We start from the raw sequence: 20379 nt of genomic DNA, 5'->3' as shown, positions 1-20379 counted from the left end.
CTCGCTTAGGACTGAGCAGCGCCGATCATAATCGGCCGATGAGCTAGGCTAGATGAACGAGAGAGACGAAGCTTGACCTTTTGAGTTCTGATGCCGTATTCCAAACTATTCCAATCTAAAGGACGAGTCATCGTTTTAAGACAAACTGATAAGCCAAGTGTATGGCAATTCATCTGGTGAAGTGGAAACCCGTCACTATTGTATATGTCGAAGTTGTATAGTTATTACCTAGGTCCTAAAAACATCGCAACTCGTTTCTCTGAAGGGTTCGAATGTGATTAGGTTGTGCACTGAGCCAAGACTAGCCGTTCTAATAGTATATGTATAACGTAGAGTGCACTAGTACTGCGCTACCCTACCTACTAATAAGTTGAAATAAAATAAAGTCGCTTTGTTTTAAAAGCATTCATGCCACCTGCGTAAAGAGCTGTACCGGTATGTTTAAATACGAATTAATGCGGTCAATGCGAATGTGCGGTGAAGACTGCGTGATTAACATCTAAGGATTGAAAAGCTTATAGGTTGCCAATGCCATTGTTGTTATATTGCGTTGTTGATTTTTAAAGAATATCAGGTTCACAGCATATATAATTGTGATCAATTATTAAGCTGAGGCGTACAAATTCTCCGAAACGTTAATAAAATTTACTGCCCGATTTTTACTGGGAAGCTAGCCTGTGGCCGTGGGCATAAATATTACCTTGAGAATGAGAAATAGATTAAAATCAAAACGTATGGACAACTCACAGACCACCGACGTGGAAATAGATTATTCAGAAATGAAAAAGCCCGAACACAGAAGTGTGTAATAGAATCTAATTATGCATTGTCTTGAATATCAAATGTTACTTTTACACATGTCGAATCACGAACTACCGAACTGCAGTTCAACGTATGCAAGTGTTGCCCATACATAAAATAGTTAACTATGCAAGCCTTGCTTATGTACCCAAGGCGTTCTCAGCAGCCGGGCGCAATCGATGTTAAACCTATCTAAACATTTTCTGCATCCTTCAAGTATTTCTCCAGGCTTTTGTACTCAATGAAGCCCACGAGATTTTTTAGGAGCCAAGATCCGTAGGGTAAAGGTTTACCAGACGGCAGGAGCACCACGGTGTCTTTCGTCTTGGTTAGGCAGGCGGGAGGCGTCAGTGTTACGTTGACGTTTGCGTCAAATCTTGGCTCCAGGAAAAACGGAACCGAAAATCTGAAATATTATTCATACTAATTTATCACAGTTCATCAGAGCACAGGATTTGCTAGCTATTAGCACCCGAAAAAAGACAACGTACTCGAAAGAACCTGTTGCTGACCGAACGTTTGCGAAGTTAGCTACCTGAATATATGAACATTAATACACCACACTGACCACAGTCACTACTCTTTCTTTCACAATCTAAGGTTAATGTTTGGGCTAGGTTTTTTATGAGCCTTTTGTGATCGTGAAGAGGAACGTATGTTAAATTATTAGCCGAGTTAGGCACTGAACCATACCTCTCTGCACCGCAGTCGACCACTCGATGGTGCGTAGCCTTGATAAGCCCACCAGAAATCTTAGAAAGCAACAGCCCGATGTTGACGATGAGCGAACCCTTGCGGTACTCTACGTCTTGCCAGGTCCCCTCCGCGGTCTGCAGCTGCAGCCCTGGGTACCCGAACGTCTCCAGCATAGTCACAAAACCGGAGTCCTGATGTTCATCGCACTGAAGGACTGACAAAAATAAAGAATAGTATTTTTTATTTGATGCTATCCAATTGCTCATTCTGTTCTTGATTTAGGATGAATTTATAACTAATGTATTTACAGTATTGACGTATCAATGATCAATATCAATATTGGAATGATGTATCAATAGTCGCTAATGTATTACAGAAAAATCAATATAATAAGCAGATCTCTCACCGTTTTTCACTATACGATATCTATTATCTCAAGAATGAAAATGTTTGCATAAAATATACATACCAAACTATTGTTAGAGAAGTTTAAAGGGAAGTGTGTATTTTTTAATGTTAGTTGGTTTCTAATATGTTTGCCGTTTACTCATGTGCGTCAAAGTGACAATGATCTGCATGTTAATGAACGCATTGGCAAGAAACGTAAGAATCTAATTTATCCTCTACCCAGCAGACAATTCAAATAATGTTATTAAGAGCATGATATTTATAGTAATAATAATTCATAACAGCTCAACTCAGATCAAGATTGATATAATATACTGGTAAAGTATTTGTCGGTATATCTAATCTATTATCAACGAAAACAAAGTAAGTGCACACCGATGTCGTCTTTGAGGGCACACTCAGGCAGGTCCGACCCTCTCGAAGGGTAGCGAATGAGCCTGAAGGTGGAGAGATGGGTTGACCCGAACAGTTTTGTGAGTGTATCCTTCTCTGCCCCCCAAGCTCCTGCCACAAGCTGCAGTAGTGTCATGCCGGCGTCGGTGAACACTTGGTAGTATTTTTCCATTCGCTCCTGAAAATTTTATAGTGGAAAGATGAAAATAAAAATATTTCGTCAGTATATACTGAAGAAATTATTGTCGAATATTGGTAAAAAGTTTGATGATAGATTATATAATTTAGTACAATTTTACCTACCATAAGTCCGATCGAACAGCTTCTATATGGCGTCGATGAGTTGTTCTTGAGCATCACATTAATTATGCATGTATTACAACGGCGGTATTTTCGCATCCGCTCACTAAAAATTTTTAATTGGAAATTGAATTTGACAAGGTAGGAAATTGAAATGTTCCGCCATATGAGCGGCTCCATCTAAAATTATCAGCTTAAGAGACTTCACAGTTTCGCAATGAATAAGAGGCATTTCTTGCTAAGGAAGTTGAGTGAACGGATCTAATAGCATTCAAGAATTTGGCTTTAGCCTCATTTTCCTAATAGGCTATTAAATCAAAAGGCTAAAAAATTTACCGCCTGCTAAAACTAACCCGGAAAATTCTGGCAAAAGGTTTACTGTCGGGAGGATCTCTGGGCCACTGGTTGTCTTCGAAGAAGAACTTGGCCCACTCATACGGGGACGACCCTGGCCCCTCCATGAATGAGCCGACCTCAAATGCTGCCACAAATTTAGTGAGAATTATTATCGTTTGTTTAACAATAATTCCTCTATGTTCATCTAGGCAATCGAACTTAGCCGAATGGCTCACATACGATATATGTGTGAAAAATCTTACGTGCAATGGCTTATCTGCGTTACATGATAGAAAGCATATAGAGTAGCTCATTCTTCTTAGAAGAAAGAAAGGAAAGCTATTACTCATTCTCTTTATAATTTAAAACGATTTTACTTCTAAATTATTTACAGTATTAAATTCAATCATCTATATTTTCGTAAACTTTTATCCTCCAGAATTTATATTTTATTAACGTAGTAATGTAAGCTTAGAGTCCCCAGTTCGCTGACATGGCCATCCCAACATTTTATTACCGGGGCTAAGCAATACCTTTGCTATATCAAACACGTACACAAAAAATAGCATTCATGCGTTTTGCGGTAATTCGTTTCTCTCATTTCCGCGCAACTTTTTAGCGCATTTTCTTATTTATGGAAAAAATTCGCTATTGTGCTCGCCATGCCCGTCTGTCTGTCTGTCCGTCTGTCCATCCGTCTGTCCGTGACCTCAAGTTTTCGTCGACGAGAAAATGCGCTCTCTGTCACTCACTGCAGTGAGTACTGAGTTATATTTTTTTCATTTGCGTTCAACCTCATGAAATTGAATGTCAGAAAAAGAATGCCATCTAATGAAGGAATTGTCATACGAGTGCACACCTCGCATAGTCACGCTCCTGCTGAATTCGATCGTAGATTCAATAGTCTTTATTTCAGATATGAAACACGAGAAAATATGACATAATATATGACACACGAGAAAAGAAACTAGAAGCAATTAATATGCCTATTTGGGTCACCATGAGGATATAGCGTTGAGACAACGATCGCGCATATGTTTCAGTAGAATCCTGCGTTGAAAAAGTCAACGCCAGTCAACAATTGTCATCGCTATCAAACCCGATGCATAGACAATATATAAATCAGCGGAAGTCGAGGTTGAAATTGAACCATGTCGAGGTTGAAATTGAACCATGTCGAGGTTGAAATTGAACCATGTCAGCGTCGCAAAATGTGGGTGACTATTTCCCAAGCAGCTGGACATTAAAGTATTTCTTGGCGTTTTAGAATCTAATAAGCTGTTGAGCACTTTTCAGTAATCTCGTTAAACTACAGAAAATCTAATAATTAAAGGACTTTATTACGAGTAAACAGAGCTGAAAGATGAAATACCAGGTTTAGGTTCATAAATCGGTTAAAGTAGAACGGTTTTAGGAACGTAAAAACCTTTAACCACTGTAAAATATTGAGCCATGTTCGACTAAGCAACCCTAGTAACGATGCAGTGAATTTTTCCCCAGTGTGATGCAGTCTGAAACCCCGAGTTCAGTAACGATGCAGTAAGAACTCGGGGTTGCAGTGAAGTTCATTGGAGTTCTTAAGGTTGCACGAACACAAGATAAAACAAATTTACTATCCAATAAGAGATTCCAGTACTGTCTGGCCTTTTAAAAGTGACGGGAGTAAACTCATCAACTGAAATTCCCAGACAGATACGATCACGAACTAAGAACACAACGACCTATAAGGAGTTATAGCTTGCACCTTAATTATCATCGCCAAAAAAAAAACATGTAAGAAGCAAGGTTCGGCGGACCAAATCGTTAAACGTGTTGTCGTGACGACGTCGGATAAAGTTGTGATAGCGGGACCGCTTATGGCAATTGAAGCCTCTTGAATCGGGCTGGGTACTCCAACATATTGTTGCTCTGGAGAAGCCTGGATCATACAACGCAGATACGTGTAGGAAATATCTGGTCAGCTTATCACCACTTGCGAAGATGAGTAGGGTTTTTCAGTTAGGATTTTTGTAAGATTTATTAAACTATAAATATCTGGGTCCGAACAAAATAGAATAAATTATACACGATGTAAGAAAATATCCTACGAAGCTTCTTTCACAAATTAAATCATTGGTAGTAGAGAAAGAGAGTTTTATTATACAAATTTCTATTGGCGCCAGCATTTTGTAGATGATAAGTCATGCAAATGTTCTAACGTGCAGGGTATAAACTATACCAATGTCTATTACATGATGCACTGGATCTCGAGTAGAGTAGTAGAGATAAGCCAAGTTGTTTTCGAGAATGGATGTCACTTATAAATGTTAATAAGTACAGATATTACGCTGTACCATTAGGAAGGCGAGGAGAATACAAGATGTGGCACAGAGTGGCCAGGAATATTAAGAAGGAAAGGAAATGACATGAGATGAATTAAAGCTCTTAGTACGTAACAAGGTTTTATTGAAAACGTTTCGGAGTCTAGCTGCATCGTCAGGTCGAAAATCTTGAAAAATGAAAACAATCATCACAATCACTACATATCTTCATATGAAAACTATATCTCAGTAATACACACAGTTCCTATCCTCTTGAAATAGTGAATCGCTAGGCATTTATTTTCAAGCTTTTATATTTTCTAATGCTCCGCGAGTGTTTGTTTTAGATTTTAGTGTTGATTTCTCTCTTATTTGTCAATTTTAGGTTTAAATGTCCGACTTTGGAATTTGAATTACGATGATTGTTTTTATTTTCATGATTTTCAAACTGACGATGGAGCTAGACTCCGAAACATTTCCAATATCGATATGGTGAATTTACTTGGCGTTCTCTTTGCTTTTAAATTCCTTGGTAACTTGCGTTTTAAGCAGACTAAGGAGACAGGGTTTTATTTTTACAGGTTTTTGAAATTTGGTTAAAATAACACTTTCATCGGCAATGACATAGACTCAAGATAGGAATGGTTTTGGCCTTGAATGATAGTGGCAATACGGACGATGAGGCTTACCGTGGCAGTGCCATACTGCTTCTCTGACCTTAACGCTTATCAGTAGCTGCAAGATGAAGTGTTGTGATCTGAATAGATCACACAGCTATTTTTTTAACCTAATTCTATAGTGATTGACTAGGTTATCACGGTATTCCCTAGTAAACAACCGGCATTTCTTGACATATGATCCTGGTTCATGAAGGGCATGATGCTGTAAAAGATTGTCTTGTGCATGTATAGGAGTTAGATCGAATTAGCCTAAACTATATATAAGATGCAAATACTTTTGGAAACCGGTATCCATGATGCAGTTGAAGTACAAACCGGGGCAAAAAAAATATTTTCATCAAATTGCCCTGACGATTCAAATGAAAGATCCTAATAACTAAAAGTTGTACATGTGTTACATGTAAACAATTTGGGTATTACTTAAAAAAAAAAACTTTAGAAAGTGCATCCAAAAAAAAGGGTGTTTTTTTAATTATATGTTTTTTGGGGTGTAGATTAAGAATCTGAAATCCGTTTTTGAAGGTCGGCATCGGAAATTTTTAATGGAACCTGTTCCTAACTGGACCTAACCTGCGAGGTTTTCGTTGATCGGCTAGGTTTTTTCTATGTTTGGAGTCCGTCCGGCGGCCGGAAAAAACTAGCCAATAGGTTTTTTCTATGTTTGGAGTCCGTCCGGCGGCCGGAAAAACCTAGCCAATAGTTTTTTTTCTATGTTTGGAGTCCGTCCGGCGGCCGGAAAAAACTAGCCAATCAACGAAAACCTCGCAGGTTAGGTCCAGTTAGGAACAGGTTCCATTAAAAATTTCTGATGCCGACCGCCAAAAACGGATTTCAGATTCCTAATCTACACCCCAAAAAACATATAATTAAAAAAACACCCTTTTATTTGGATGCACCTATAATAATAATAATAATAACAATAATAATAATAGCGGTTTCAGCGTTTATTAGGCCGTAGGCCTGTCGCCGATTCTTAACATCGCAGAACATCCACAGCTTGTTGCGGGCTTGAACTCGCAACTCACTGCTAACTATATATAAGATGCAAATACTTTTGGAAACCGGTATCCATGATGCAGCTGAAGTGTTATACCGGGGTAACAAAAATATTTTCATCAAAATTGCCCTGATGATTCACGTGAAAGATTCTAATAACTAAAAGTTGTACATGTGTTACATGTAAACAATTTGTTTGTGATATATTTTTCGATTAGATTTTGTTTAATTTCGCTATTTCCCCTTATTTTTTTGCTGTGTTTTAATGGCCGAGCTTATCTAGAAGGCGTATGAGTTAGATTACAAGTTGCGCAGTACAGAAAATTCTCAGGGATTGTAATCACCTATCTATACAAGTTCGCTATCAAACCGTCAGTCACTATACGGCAATCTGATGAACTCTTGACCAAAATAATATTTAAATGTAAACATAATTTCAAGCTTCACTGTAACAAAAAAGGCAAATTTTCTAATATAATAGAAAAATGCATTCCATATCGCTCTTAAATTGAGCAAGTTGAAAAATAAATTACATTTCATAATCTGATCGATTTTTTACAACATTGTGTAATTACGTTCCGTATCCGCCCATCCATCACCCTTGGGGTAACTGCCAGTCATTATCCAACACAGGAAGCCAGATTGGAAATGAAAAGTGACTGGATATGGCTTTTATTTCAGTGGAAATTTACAATAATATGGTATTGGGAAATATATCTCACGTGCAAGAATAATAGTGTTAATAATACCCATGGCAACGTTAACAAATGTTGAGGAGTAAATCTAAAATATAATAAAATTGACATTTAGGAAACGAACAAAAAAATTTAATATAATGTAACAATTATTAAGATTATTACAAAGAAACTTATTCAAAAAACCCAGATTTAAACTAACTAACCGGCATTGAGCATCGCCCTGAAGACAACTACTAATGACGAAAGGTGAAAATGGCGTAAACTTCCTAAACATTGCCAGGGTGAATGGAAAAAGAACAATTTATCGAAATAAAACTCGTAATTTTGCTAATTTACAACAGCATCGCGCTACAAACACACCCACGAACACTCTATAACAGTGGTTCCCAAACTTTTTCTGCCGGCTGGCGCCCCTTTGGCTCCCCAGTGAATCTTTAGCGCGCCCCGGCCCCTCCCGACAGACACATATAAAAACAAACGCCTCTCTTGATATTTTGTACGCTGCAATTTTAAAAGAGAAAAGATAAACACAAATGTGTATTTCACAAATAGAACCCCACATAGCAAACAAATATATTTTTACAGTTTCAACTGTTTCAGCACTAGAAATTCAAGACAGCTCGGACAAATTTACGGCCGGACTCGTGGCCGGTCTCGCAGCCGGTCTCACGGCCAATCTTCAAATTCAGTGACCAAGGAATATCTCCCAAACTAATGAACGCAGCTCGATAAAACTTGGAACACGTATTCATTAGGACCTAACGGTAATGTTTAGCTTCTGAAAAAATTTTCAATTCGTGAAATTCACCTTCATTCGAGAGTTATATGGATGTATGGGCCGAAATTCGCAGTGATCAAAGAATTTCTTCCAAACTACTGAACAGATTCGAATGAAATTTTGAATATAAATTCATAACTACCAAACGGTGATTTTAAGCTCGTGAAAATTTATTTGAGTCGGAGTCATATTCTGTATACGTGTTGTGTACAAATCGTCAAACAAACGTACGAACTTCTGACTTCGACTTCGCGGACTGTCGCCCCCTATACCGCCCCTTTCTTCCTCACCGCCATCCCAGATCTTTCACCGCCCCCAAGGGGGCGATATGTCCCACTTTGGGAACCACTGCTCTATAATAAAAATCTTGGATTAAATTTCAGAATATCAGATTAAGTTTGGATGCTGTGCAGTGCGCAGCTGTAAAATTAATTTATTACTCGAATTATTATTTTGAATTATTCGAAATTGCACCATCACAATTTACTCTCCAACAAAATACATTCGATATCGCGGGCCGTGTTGTTTATTTAATTTTACACGTGATTATAATTCATTGTTAGAAAAACTTACTGACATCACTCATTCATTCACTAAACATTCACATACAAAAGAATTTAAGTGCGGCTTAATTATTGTTTTGTTATGAAGATTGTGTTACTTGCATATCTCTTCGTGAACAATTATATAGCTGAGGTGTGAGGAACGTTCAAGAATTTAGTTCAAAATTGTTGTGGGACAGCTCAAAGCATAAATATTTACACCACGTGATAGATCACGCGATCAAGACCTTAGTTGTAGGTGGAAGCGAAGGCTATATAAGGGCTAGCAACCTTAAGTATAAGACCCCGCGCAGTAGTCGATGAGCGCTCCGCGATGTAACGCGTTGTATAGCGGATCTCGCTACATAGAACTAATTTTATGTTTATCATAATAATGTTAATACCCATAACATTATGTTTATCGTATTAATGATTAGCATATCATCATAAGTCTGGAAAAAACATATTTCCGTCGTTTTGGCAACATCCTACTTCCGTCAACCCTCCCTCCTTCCATAGACTCCTATTCTAGCGTCCATTTGCTTCTCTGACATCGGGCTGCCAGCATCTCTCGTAAGTTCTCTAACTAAGAAACACTGCCCTTAGAATAGCTCTTGTATTCAGTTGTGTTAAATGCAAGTGTAAAGTTAGTTCAGAGACATTGAATTGAAAGTTTTTGAGTAATTAATTTTGTCATCCGTATTAGCTCACGTGATAACTTGCGTACTCATCAAATGGTGTCGTGAATAGTGAGTGTATTAACATAGCCCTATTTCGCAGTGACCCCCCAATCGGCGAACGAGCCATCATCACCAAACCCTGGAACGTGCAAACTCCCGTCTCTGTCTGCGTAACGACATCATCCCTGTCGGCTGAACAACATTCTCCACGTACATTTAGTGACTTTCTCCAAGTGCATTTAGTGATTTTGTCCACGTGCATTTAGTGACTTTCTCCACGTGCATTTAGTGATTTTGTCCACGTGCATTTACTGACTTTCTCCACGCGTCCACAACTCCACGTGTCCACATCTCCACGTGTCCACATCTCCACGTGCCTACGTTGCCACATACCTCCAGTAACCTCTAAACGTGACGCCGACAACACCACGCACCACTCACTACACGTGTCTTCACGCAGCCTCGAGATCTTCCCAAGCCAAGCCTCGTTTCCACCACCGGCCTCATCTTCAAATTCCATCGGGATCATCACCTTCGAGCAGGTCACGTAAGCTTAACAAAAATAAATTCATATTATCAATTGCTGTTGCGTTTATTTTAACCCGACCAGTTTTATCTTGCCGCACCTAAAGTTTCTATCTGATTTTAGTGAATTTTACAAGTTGCCTTGGCCTTCAAATCCATTGACTCATTGGAGTCAAATGTAGTAAATGTGGGCAAAGTCCCCTCAGCGTCGGTTGAGTACTCCGACATTACGGTCGACACTGTAGCTTATACCTCTGTATCGTAACTCATGTATAACCACCCCGTATATAAGATATGTTAGCTAGACAGATGTGTCTTACTTATCCCTCTCTACCTTAGTCACGTAACCCGATCTTCAGGTAGAGCTTAATCTAAAATGATCTGGGACATTAAGACATTAATCCTACATGTATAAATATAGGAGCCGAAGCACAAGTTTCATTGGCAGTCGATCGAAGTGGAAACAGATCGTTCAATAGCGAAAAAGACCGAATATTAATTTTTACTTGTTTATGTTCAATGATACTGTATCAAGTTAACGACTGTTGCTTAAACTCGATGCTTCCGCCCCGCAAAATATCAAACTGCGATTAAACGTAAGAAAGTATTGCTCATGAATATGCGAAAGGTTGATCAAACTAAGACTTCCTCGTGAGCCGCGGTGTTCTCAGTAGCTGGATGTAATCTGTGTAAGCCAAATGCTACACGTTTTCTGCATCCTTCAAGTATTTCTTTAGGCTTGTGTACTCGATGAAGCCCACGAGGTTTTTCAGTTGCCAAACTCCGTAGGTTAGAGGTTTACCAGACGGCACGAGTGCCGCCACGTAGTCCTTAATCTTGGTCATGGAGGCGGGCGGTGTCAGCGTCACGTTGACGTTCCCGTCAAATCTCGGCTCGAAGAAAAATGGGACCGAAAACCTGGAAGAAAATGATTATTCTGAAATGAATAGAATGATTATTTTGAAATGAATAGAATGGTTATTCTGAAATGAACAGAATGATTATTCCGGAATGAACAGAATAATTATTCTAGAATGAGCAGAATGATTATTCATGATCATTTGTTGGAGGTCACTTGAACATAGTATTTACTATTTATTTCCTGATAAATTTAAGAACACTTAAAAAAAAAAAGAGCTAGGTTTAAGGTGTATGCACGCAAAGGAATATGTCTGAAAGGAACCATTATTTTTAAAATTTACTTTGATTTATCTGGAAGTGAATGTACATGCGCATTCATTCATTAACGTAGTTTAAGGTTCGGGCTCCAAAGTTTTTGTTGACAGGGAAAGTGAGGCGGCAAGTACAACTATCAAGTGCCCTAGCTGACCACGTGTATAGGCCTCTTGGTCCCCGTGTATAAGGGCCTTATGTAGAAGGCGGCTGAAGGCCACTTGGTCCAACACGAAACGACTAGCACGGTTAACAGTGGTGGTTAGTACTATAAAGTCGTACTTGCCGCAACTTCTTTCCCCCGTGTACGAGCACCTCAATATATTTATGGATCAGCATATACCTTTCTATGTGAAGTCAAGCACGCTAGGAGCTTAGTAGCTTATGAAGATTAGTGCTTAAAGCCATAGTGCCGAAAATCCAGCCAATTTTCCAGTCTGTTTTGTCTCCATTGACGTACAACCCCAGTATAGTCCTACTTCTACACTTACTCCGCGACTTTCCATTTAATTAAATATGTGACTGACCTGAGCTGTAGCTGTGGAGTTGCGGCGCAAGGGCTTTTAGCAGTTCTAAACTTGCGTGGCTTGCAGTGTTTCCAGCCTGGTAGCATTTAAATACACAAACCTAGAATATTAATGTCCAAAGAATAAGTTTGCAGAACATAGGTTTAATTATATTAGTTAAGTTAGGCGCTGAACCATACCTCTCCGCACCACAGTCGACCACACGATGGTGCGTGGCCTTGATAAGCCCGCCGGATATGTTAGAGAGCAGCAGCCCGATGTTGACTATAAGCGAACCCTTGCGGTACTCTACGTCTTGCCAGGTCCCCTCCGCGGTCTGCAGCTGCAGCCCTGGGTACCCGAACGTCTCCAGCATCGTCACAATAGGCAAGTCCTGGTGTTCATCGCACAGCAGCACTAGGAGATATAAGGATATATGTGTTTGATTCCACGTTTTCAGTGTAATGAAGAATCAACAACATCATATATATTACAGAGCATGCATATTAACATCAGACGTCTCAAAACTTAATCTCGCTGTGTTTGACATTTTTTCGATCATGAAACCGCACTAACTGGTATCAAATTTACCTTAGATGATCGCAAGAGATTCTGGGTTTTTGGAGTGGCTATAACCCGGTAAAAATGCATTCGAATCAAGCTGAAGTAAACAAACTTGTCACAACCAAAATACCAGCTCTGAGGCTGAGTAAAGTTAATGCATGATGAAGCTGGGCGTTGGCTCCAGGGCTTATTTAAGAGTACAATTAGAGGCCTACGGCTGCACCCCTATTTTCATGATGAAACTGAGCTTAGACCTTGACTCGTTATATGCTGAAAAAAATCTGAGTCTTTATGTGCTCACCAACGTCGTCTTTGAGGGCACACTCAGGCAGATCTGACCCTCGTAAAGGGTAGTGAAGGAGCCTGAAGGTGGAGAGATGGGTTGACCCGAATAGTTTTGTGAGTGTATCCTTCTCTGCTCCCCAAGCTCCTGCCAAAAGCTGCAGTAGTGTCATGCCGGCGTCGGTGAACACTTTAGTATTTTTCCATCTTCTCCTGAAAATTTTATATTGGAAAGTTGGCAGTACAAATATTCCGTCAGAATATAATTATTAAATTTCCGTCAATCATGGCTGAGAATTTTAATTATAGATACTTCACTTCAATAACATTTTGCTACAAACCCGAGTGAACAGTTTTAATGGCATAACAGAGTTCTGTTTAGCCTCACATTTATTGGATCACTCAATCGTTTACCGCCAACTAAAACTAACCCGGAAAATGCTGGCAAAAGGTTTACTGTCGGGAGGATCTCTGGGCCACTGGTTGTCTTCGAAGAAGAACTTGGCCCACTCATACGGGGCCGACCCTGGCCCCTCCATGAACGAGCCCATCTCAAACCCTGCCAGGATTGAGGGAGGAATTGTAAAAATTTATTTCTCCATGTTCTTCCAGGAAATTTAACGTAAGCGAATAGCTCAAATATACCCGGGTAAAATCTCAAAGGCGATGCCTCAGTTGAAAAATTATATAAGGAAATTAAATTATTAAAGGAGCCTCCATCGCAGGATTGAACCGATAGTTCTTGCGAGCAAATAAGCCTGAGAAGCAGCATGCAATAGTTAATTCGGTTCCTAATTCACAACAAAATAACTACTGTTAGCATTTAGTAAATAACTACTGTTTGGTAAATAACTATATACTGTCAGTATTTACATGAATCATCTAGATTATCGTAGACTTTATTACATGGAATGTTAATTTTAATCTGATTGATGTGTTACATTGAACCTGGAATCTCCGTTTTGTTGTCCTCGCCATCGCAATTTTTTGTTTCCGGTTTGAACATAGCATTCTAAATTACTAACACGGAACTTATATACTATGAATGAAATTCATGCTTTGTACTTTATTTCGGTTCTCGCATTTCATAGAGATCGGTTATTCCGCTTCTTTTTTATTCAACATATGAACAGACGAACAGATGTTACAAAACTTATTACCGAGTCCCGCAGTTTATAGTCTGAAACAACATCAGAAGCAGAAAGGAAAATCACAAATCAAACTTCTGATTTACTACACAAATTAAAAGTCAACATCTTTGTTCTAAATAATAATCCTCGTAAAAAATCGGGACTCCTGCAAGAAACTAATGTTGTTAAGGAATTTTCTGGTAATAAAGAAGGTTGGACGCTTCTTCGAAACATAAACTAAATTGGTTTGATTAAAAATACCTTTAGCTGCTGCCTCACTTGACAAGTACAATCGGAGGGCCAAAGAACCAATCAAAGGATGCTCATAGCAAGACCATCACTCGCGTTACATTTGAAGCTTGCACCAGCATTGTCATGCGGTGCCCTGATGCAACAGAACTGGCTGAAGCCCTCATAATCAACAGTGAATCTCTAGCAATTAACTTCCAAACCACCGGATTCGTCAGGACGTTGAAATCAATTGCCGTGTAACCCCAAGTTATAATTTTTAAATCATATCCACAATATGCTATGTTAATTTGTACTTATGTCATTCCGAAATTTCAAAGTTAAGAGTTGCAAGATCTTCAATTACTTCGGTAAAATTGTGGTTTCTAAGCGCTGTGTATTAAAATGTCTTGGTAACCTACAATTTGATCTCCCAACGCTAGCAAGAAACATCGTTCGACTTACAAAAAATACAAATAAGATTATTATTCATAAAATGCAGTCTCAGGTTTGCAATAAAGTATAATAAAGTAATAAAGTAAAGGTCTCCGGTTTGCAAGACAAATTTGCTAATTTTTTCCTTACATGAAAAGTTGTATGATACACAGCTGTGCATCGTCTTACCTTCCTCATGCGACTGTTTACCAAACTGGACTGGAAAGTACTCGCCTTGTAGGGACCTCCAATGTTACTTAGTTATAATTCGTTAAATCTTCAATTTTCTAAAAAATCAATCCTTTCGCGAACGTCCGAACTACTTCTAAAATGACTTTTTCTTTCTTCGTTAGTTCAGTTAACTGTAACCTCAATACAACATTGTCCTCTAACGTTTGGGGTACAAATTACTGATACCTACAATTAAATACACTTTCCTAGCACTCTTAATTCTCTCTCGATTAATTCTCGTCTAAATCCCTCTTAGCGTTTAACTTGGCTTATAGCGGTGCTGAACCACCCTACCGCTATAACCTTTCATTATGCGAGCTGTTATCCCAGGCTGGACAGGAAAGTACTTGCCTTCCTTATGCGACTGTTTACCAAGCTGGACAGGAAAGAATCCCCTGTACGTGTAGGAACTGCTGGGCACGAACATTTTCTTGCTGATCCTCATCCGTTCTTCCAGCGGAAGCCTGTTGACGGAGGTACGATGTTATTTGAAGGAAGCTAAATTTTCGGCATTAAATGCATTTGGAAAATACTCACTTCTCTATAATGCCATTCCTCTAAATATAACTTCAAGAAAATTAGTAATCGCCCAGAGCGGTATATTCATGTTACTTTTCATCTGCCGAATTGCAAGTAAAAATGCCGAAGAAAGTTCATTTAAAAATTAGGATAAACTTTTCATTGATATTGAGATAAAGAGGCAGATATTAGAGATGGTGGAGCTGAAGTTACGTGTTAATTCTAAGTTCCATAAAGCAATTACTCATTCAGATTTTTATTCAAAATGAAAGAAATTTTTCTGAGTCCAATCCTAAGTTTTTTTAACTGCAGTGAAATTCTATCCCAAGTAATACAATAAAAATCCTATATTCCCTCACTTGAAGAACCATTGGGTGCACTCGTGCAGTTCGTCAGGATCGTAAGCAGGCACCCCCTGCAGGTACAGGAACCCTGGTCCTGTGAGTGCGTCGTACACCTGCTGGTGCAGCGTCTCCCTGCCCTCTGGGCTCGACAGCAAGCCTAAGTCTATCACCGGTAGACTTCCTGGCGACATGGCTTGATGGTTTAGATCGCGGTCTGGAACTTACTTGCAGTTTTTGAATTAAGTAAGCTTTCGGGCAATTAATAATAGTTTCGTTAATTTTCAGACAATTATGGATTAGAAAATGTCCTGACGGTTAAACAAACCTGAAATATGAGTTTCGACTTCACAGTATAATTTCGTTGTTTTGAACAATTTCTATGCTGGAAAGATAGATTAAAATTGGAAAAAACCTATATGGCATATCAATTTCTTATGACTCCTCATAAAACTTTTTACCACATAAATTTTTTTATGACTCATCATAAATATTAATTCCCAGACAGGTACTAGCACGAATGAAGAAAACAAGGGCCTATGATGGATTATGTCGTGTAACGAACCTTCGGAACAACTAACACTCAGACAAATGAGTGAGACACTGTCCAAACAGCATTGCACTTTCCGCCTTTGTGTGGTCCATCCTGATCCGATTCCCTATCAGCAATAGAGCGTATTAGTACTGCGTGCAGGAAGTGTATCGTTATCTCTGGACAACATGACCAAGTATTGTATTTGAGTGAAGCAATTCTAGATTTGAGGTTCGGAAGGACCAATTCGCTGAACGTGTTGTCGTGACGATGTCTGGCTATTCTATTCTGATAGAATAGCCAATATTATTGTATATTGACAATAGTCAATCTACAATATGTATATTGACTTTAATTTCAGACTGCGCTATGCCCAGGTGAAGGTTTTTTTCGCCTGTCAGTTTTTTTAATAAATAAATTTCGCCATTTAGGTATGGAGAATTTAGAGGTATGGAGGTATTTTTGGAGGTATGGATACAATGTAGTATTCTGCACTCGCAAGGCAGCTGGCCGTTGATCGGATATCTATTGAGGCTGAAGAGGTAGCAGGTAGCAACATATACTCTAACTTGTTGGGATTTTTGTGGGATTTAAAAGCGTAATAAGCTACTAGTATCTGAGTCATCATAAATTAGAACAATGTTATGGACGATTTATGAAACTATTCATCGAAGATGAATAGTTTCGGTCCACCACGACTTTAAGATTATAGTGCAGCCTTCAGATGAAACCGAACCCCTTTCCCCGTAGCGCACATGGCACCGACAGGTTGTGGCATAGTACGCTATACATTTACTTGCAGCCGGTGCACGCAAACGAACTGAAATTGCATTATTCGACACGCAAATCCCTCCACCTGTTGCCTATACTCTCTAATTGAAGCATTTTAGTATTGAAATAGCTATGCTGTACTAATTTCTATTTTATTTTGACGTAATAGTATGTTATAAAGTATTTAGAAATTATATTGTGTCTATGGGATTATTAAGTACTGATAGGACATAAATTTTACCGATGTATAGGGTATTCTTGAGCGCCTGTTTGATATAGAATATAGAAGATAATTTATAAGAATAATCCAAGTACAAAGATTGTTTAGAGTATAAACTATACATATATGTGTTTTGGATGATGCACTGGATCTCAAGTACTATATAAAAAATAAGTTTCTTCTAATAATAATTGCCAATTGTAGGTGTTGACAAGCATTGATTGATTAACCCAATAAATGGACAGACTTTTGAATTATATTTGTGGTGGTGTTAAGACGTCACTATAGGAAAGTGAGGGAAACGCAAGATATGGCCCAGTGTGGCCATTAAACAGAAATATAAATGACATTACGTGACGAAAATAGAGCACTTAGCGCATAATAAGGTTTAATAGGGCTTCAGAATTGGGAAAAATTGAACTTCCAACTGCTCGTACATCGACTAAAGATAGGAATGGTTTTGACCTTGCAGGATGGTGGCAAACGGACAGTGAAGCTCGTCGTCGCAGCACGTTCAACGGGAGACTGACTGCAGGAGTGCCAAGCAATTTAATTAAGTGACCTTCACGCTTATCAGTCAGATGAACTGCTAAGATCAAGCTACATTGAGTACGTTTTATACTCTATTATATTCTGATTGAATGTTTTTTCTTTTGTTATTCCAGCCAGTCTTCGTTCTCTCATGCTTCTAGTACATGCTTGGCTTGATGCTGCAATACATTTTCTGGGAAATGGATGAATTACGTTTAGATGCATTAAATCGATGAATTAAATTTAAATGCACGAAATGGATGAATTAGGTTTAGTTTAAACTAGTTAAACAGCATTTTAGGAACTAGGTTTCTAAGATGCAGATATTCCGCTGTCGATTCACGGTACTCGTAATGTAGTTGCAGGGGCACGATTAAGTTGGAATGTTTGTTTCGAATATCAGACCAGGTTCAAGTATCAGGTTGGGTGGGGTCTTTGTGCGTTGAATCTTTTTAAAAATTCATTTACTTCCCGTGTATTTAAAAAACAAAACAATAATGTTTGTTTCTCGTTCATTTCGCCTACATTTCAGAATTTTTCGTACACTTTCATTTATATAAAAAGCTTCTCGTTTCAATAATTTTTGCTTATCTTTTCGAGCATGTAATAATATTCTATGTATCTTACTACTACTTACTACTATCTTTCTCATTCTATTTTCCTGGATTTTTCCCCACATCTATTCACACATAATTCAAGAATTTATCGGTCAATTTTCAGACATTCTACTTTTTACTTTTTCCATAATAATTTTCAGTCATTCCGTATTCTGTTCAGTGTGTAAGAAATTTGTATTCATTAAAAAAATTCGGGATAAATTTTTCCTTTAACTTGTCCATTTTCCTTAAGAGAGGGAAAATTTTTCCGATAAAGTTCTGAAAAATGTTATATACCAGTTATATTAACTTTTGTTCCGTGATGTATAGAAATTATTTAAGGATTTGAATTTTGTGCATTAGTTGTCCATGCTGTGCATTAGTTACCCGTGCTGTGCACTAGTTACCCGTGCTGTGCACTAGTTACCCGTGCTGTGCACTAGTTACCCGTGCTGTGCATTAGTTATCCGTGCTGTGCACTAGCTGTCTCTTATACACATCTAGATGTGTATAAGAGACAGATATACGGTACTCATAATGTAGTTGCAGGAGTTTGAATGTTTGAATGTTTGTTTCGAATATCAGACTGGGTTCNTGCTGCGCAATTAATTATTCGTGCTGCGCAATTAATTATTCGTGCTGCGCAATTAATTATTCGTGCTGCGCAATTAATTATTCATGCTGCGCATTGTCTACACGTGATGCGATTGTGATTATGTTGCTCGTGCGGTGCAATAATTATTCGTGCAGTGCATTATTATCTTGAAGCATATTCCAGTTGTTCATGTAACAGCATTTCATCACATAGATGTGTGATTTTTGATTTAGCAACTGTACTTATTTTTGTTTATTTAATTATATATTTAAAATTTTTCTTTATATAATTACACAGGTCAACAGAGAAAATGTTCGGACATCATTTTGTGTGGATTGGGAAGCATTTTGGCTCAAAATTATAAAACTCTCTTTTTGTTCTTTCTGTAACTCGTTTAGTTTTTGAAATATTCGCCTTTTTGTGAAATATATTTGATATTTATATATGTATATAGATATTTATAATTATTACCTCAATGCTTGCGGCCCGAAAGGCTCAATATACTTGCAGTTATGGTCTATCTAATCGCCCTCTCATGTGATAGATAACAAGGATAAGGACAGTTGTGCAATTGGCTAGAATGATAAGTGCAATTTTGTACGGGATAATAATTATTTTATACACAATATTAATATTTATATCTTGTACTTTGCGTTCGTTTCTTCGCAATATTTTGTCTTTCGCGTGCATTCCTCTCTCCTTAGTAAAAAAAATTAGCACAGGGACAGGGCCGGCTGCTGCAGGCCATATCTAAGATCTATGCTCGCTAATTTTGTATATATCAAAGATTTTTTGCTAATTTCAGCTGACGCCAATAAGGGCATCAGCTGAAATTACCCGGTAATACGATTCACAAATTATATTTATCTTCATGGCGATCTAATAAACAATGGTTGGTCACAAATTGGTTGGTCACAGTTACTATTAATCATCACAATAATTGGAGTGCGAATACTCGCAGCTAATACTACCCCCGTATATAAGCTTTAGATCAATGGCAGTTTTGGATAGATATGGTCTGTAAGAGACAAGTAAAAAAAAAGACGAGTAAAGAGATTTATAAAGATCGGAGGAAAGCCAACTCGGTCTATTGTTAAACGCCGATATTTCTACGTTAAGTTTTGATATATGGGGACTGCCTCCTTCTCGAGCCATTAGTGGGCGGCAGCCAGTAAATAAAAACACGGTTGAAGTCAGCGTTGCCAGATGGTATATTTCTATACCAGATTTCACAAATCTGGTATTTTCCGAAGGTGTCTGGTATGAAAATTTAAGATCTGGTATATTTGCCTAAATCTGGTATTTTTATAAGCACCTTCGGCTTCAATAGCAGTTTTGGATAGATATGGCCTATAAGAGACAACTAAAAAAAGAGGCAAGTAAGGAGCATTATAAGGATCGGAGAAAAGCCAACTCGGCCTATTGTTAAACGCCGATATTTCTACGTTAAGTTTTGATATACAGGGACTGCCTCCTTCTCGGGCCATAAGTGGGCGGCGGCCAGGAAATACAAACATGGTTGAACGTTGAAGGTGGTGCCGGTGATGCGGCCAGTAGCTGGACACATGACCCCGCAACTGCCTCCTGAACGG

At 38.5% G+C, this 20379-nt stretch overlaps 1 protein-coding gene across 2 annotated transcripts; it reads right to left on the bottom strand.

Moving 5' to 3' along the window:
* Nucleotides 1–520: 520 nt before the first annotated feature.
* LOC108669954 (2-oxoglutarate-dependent dioxygenase tropC-like) lies at nt 521–17568 on the bottom strand. 2 transcript variants are annotated; one of them, XM_018157400.2, is made up of 7 exons: nt 17531–17568; nt 15561–15870; nt 15034–15146; nt 13090–13217; nt 2281–2476; nt 1495–1711; nt 521–1207 (listed from the first exon to the last, which is right to left on the bottom strand). In XM_018157400.2, exons 2-7 carry the CDS (start codon nt 15734–15736, stop codon nt 994–996), a joined length of 1044 nt encoding a protein of 347 aa, XP_018012889.1. In that variant the 5' UTR covers nt 15737–15870; nt 17531–17568; the 3' UTR covers nt 521–993. The 2 variants fall into 2 exon arrangements, with proteins under 2 accessions (XP_018012889.1, XP_047737586.1); XM_047881630.1 differs by lacking the exons at nt 13090–13217; nt 17531–17568 and adding an exon at nt 2952–3079 and having other exon boundaries at nt 15561–15928.
* Nucleotides 17569–20379: the final 2811 nt, after the last annotated feature.

Source organism: Hyalella azteca, unplaced genomic scaffold (genome assembly GCF_000764305.2).
Source record: "Hyalella azteca isolate HAZT.00-mixed unplaced genomic scaffold, Hazt_2.0.2 contig8415, whole genome shotgun sequence".
Lineage (NCBI taxonomy): Eukaryota > Metazoa > Arthropoda > Malacostraca > Amphipoda > Hyalellidae > Hyalella > Hyalella azteca.
The sequence above is the reverse complement of the archived record's forward strand: the minus strand, read 5'-3'. Positions and strand labels throughout refer to the sequence as shown.

What these genes read in the sequence shown, in the direction of transcription:
- LOC108669954 (XM_018157400.2), bottom strand. Translation starts at nt 15,736, where the DNA reads ATGTCGCCAGGAAGTCTACCGGTGATAGACTTAGGCTTGCTGTCGAGC. An exon ending in TGCACCCAATGGTTCTTCAA is followed by an intron (nt 15,147 to 15,560) that starts GTGAGGGAATAT and finishes CTCCGTCAACAG; the next exon opens with GCTTCCGCTGGAAGAACGGA. An exon ending in CTTTTGCCAGCATTTTCCGG is followed by an intron (nt 2,477 to 13,089) that starts GTTAGTTTTAGT and finishes TAAAATTTTCAG; the next exon opens with GAGCGAATGGAAAAATACTA.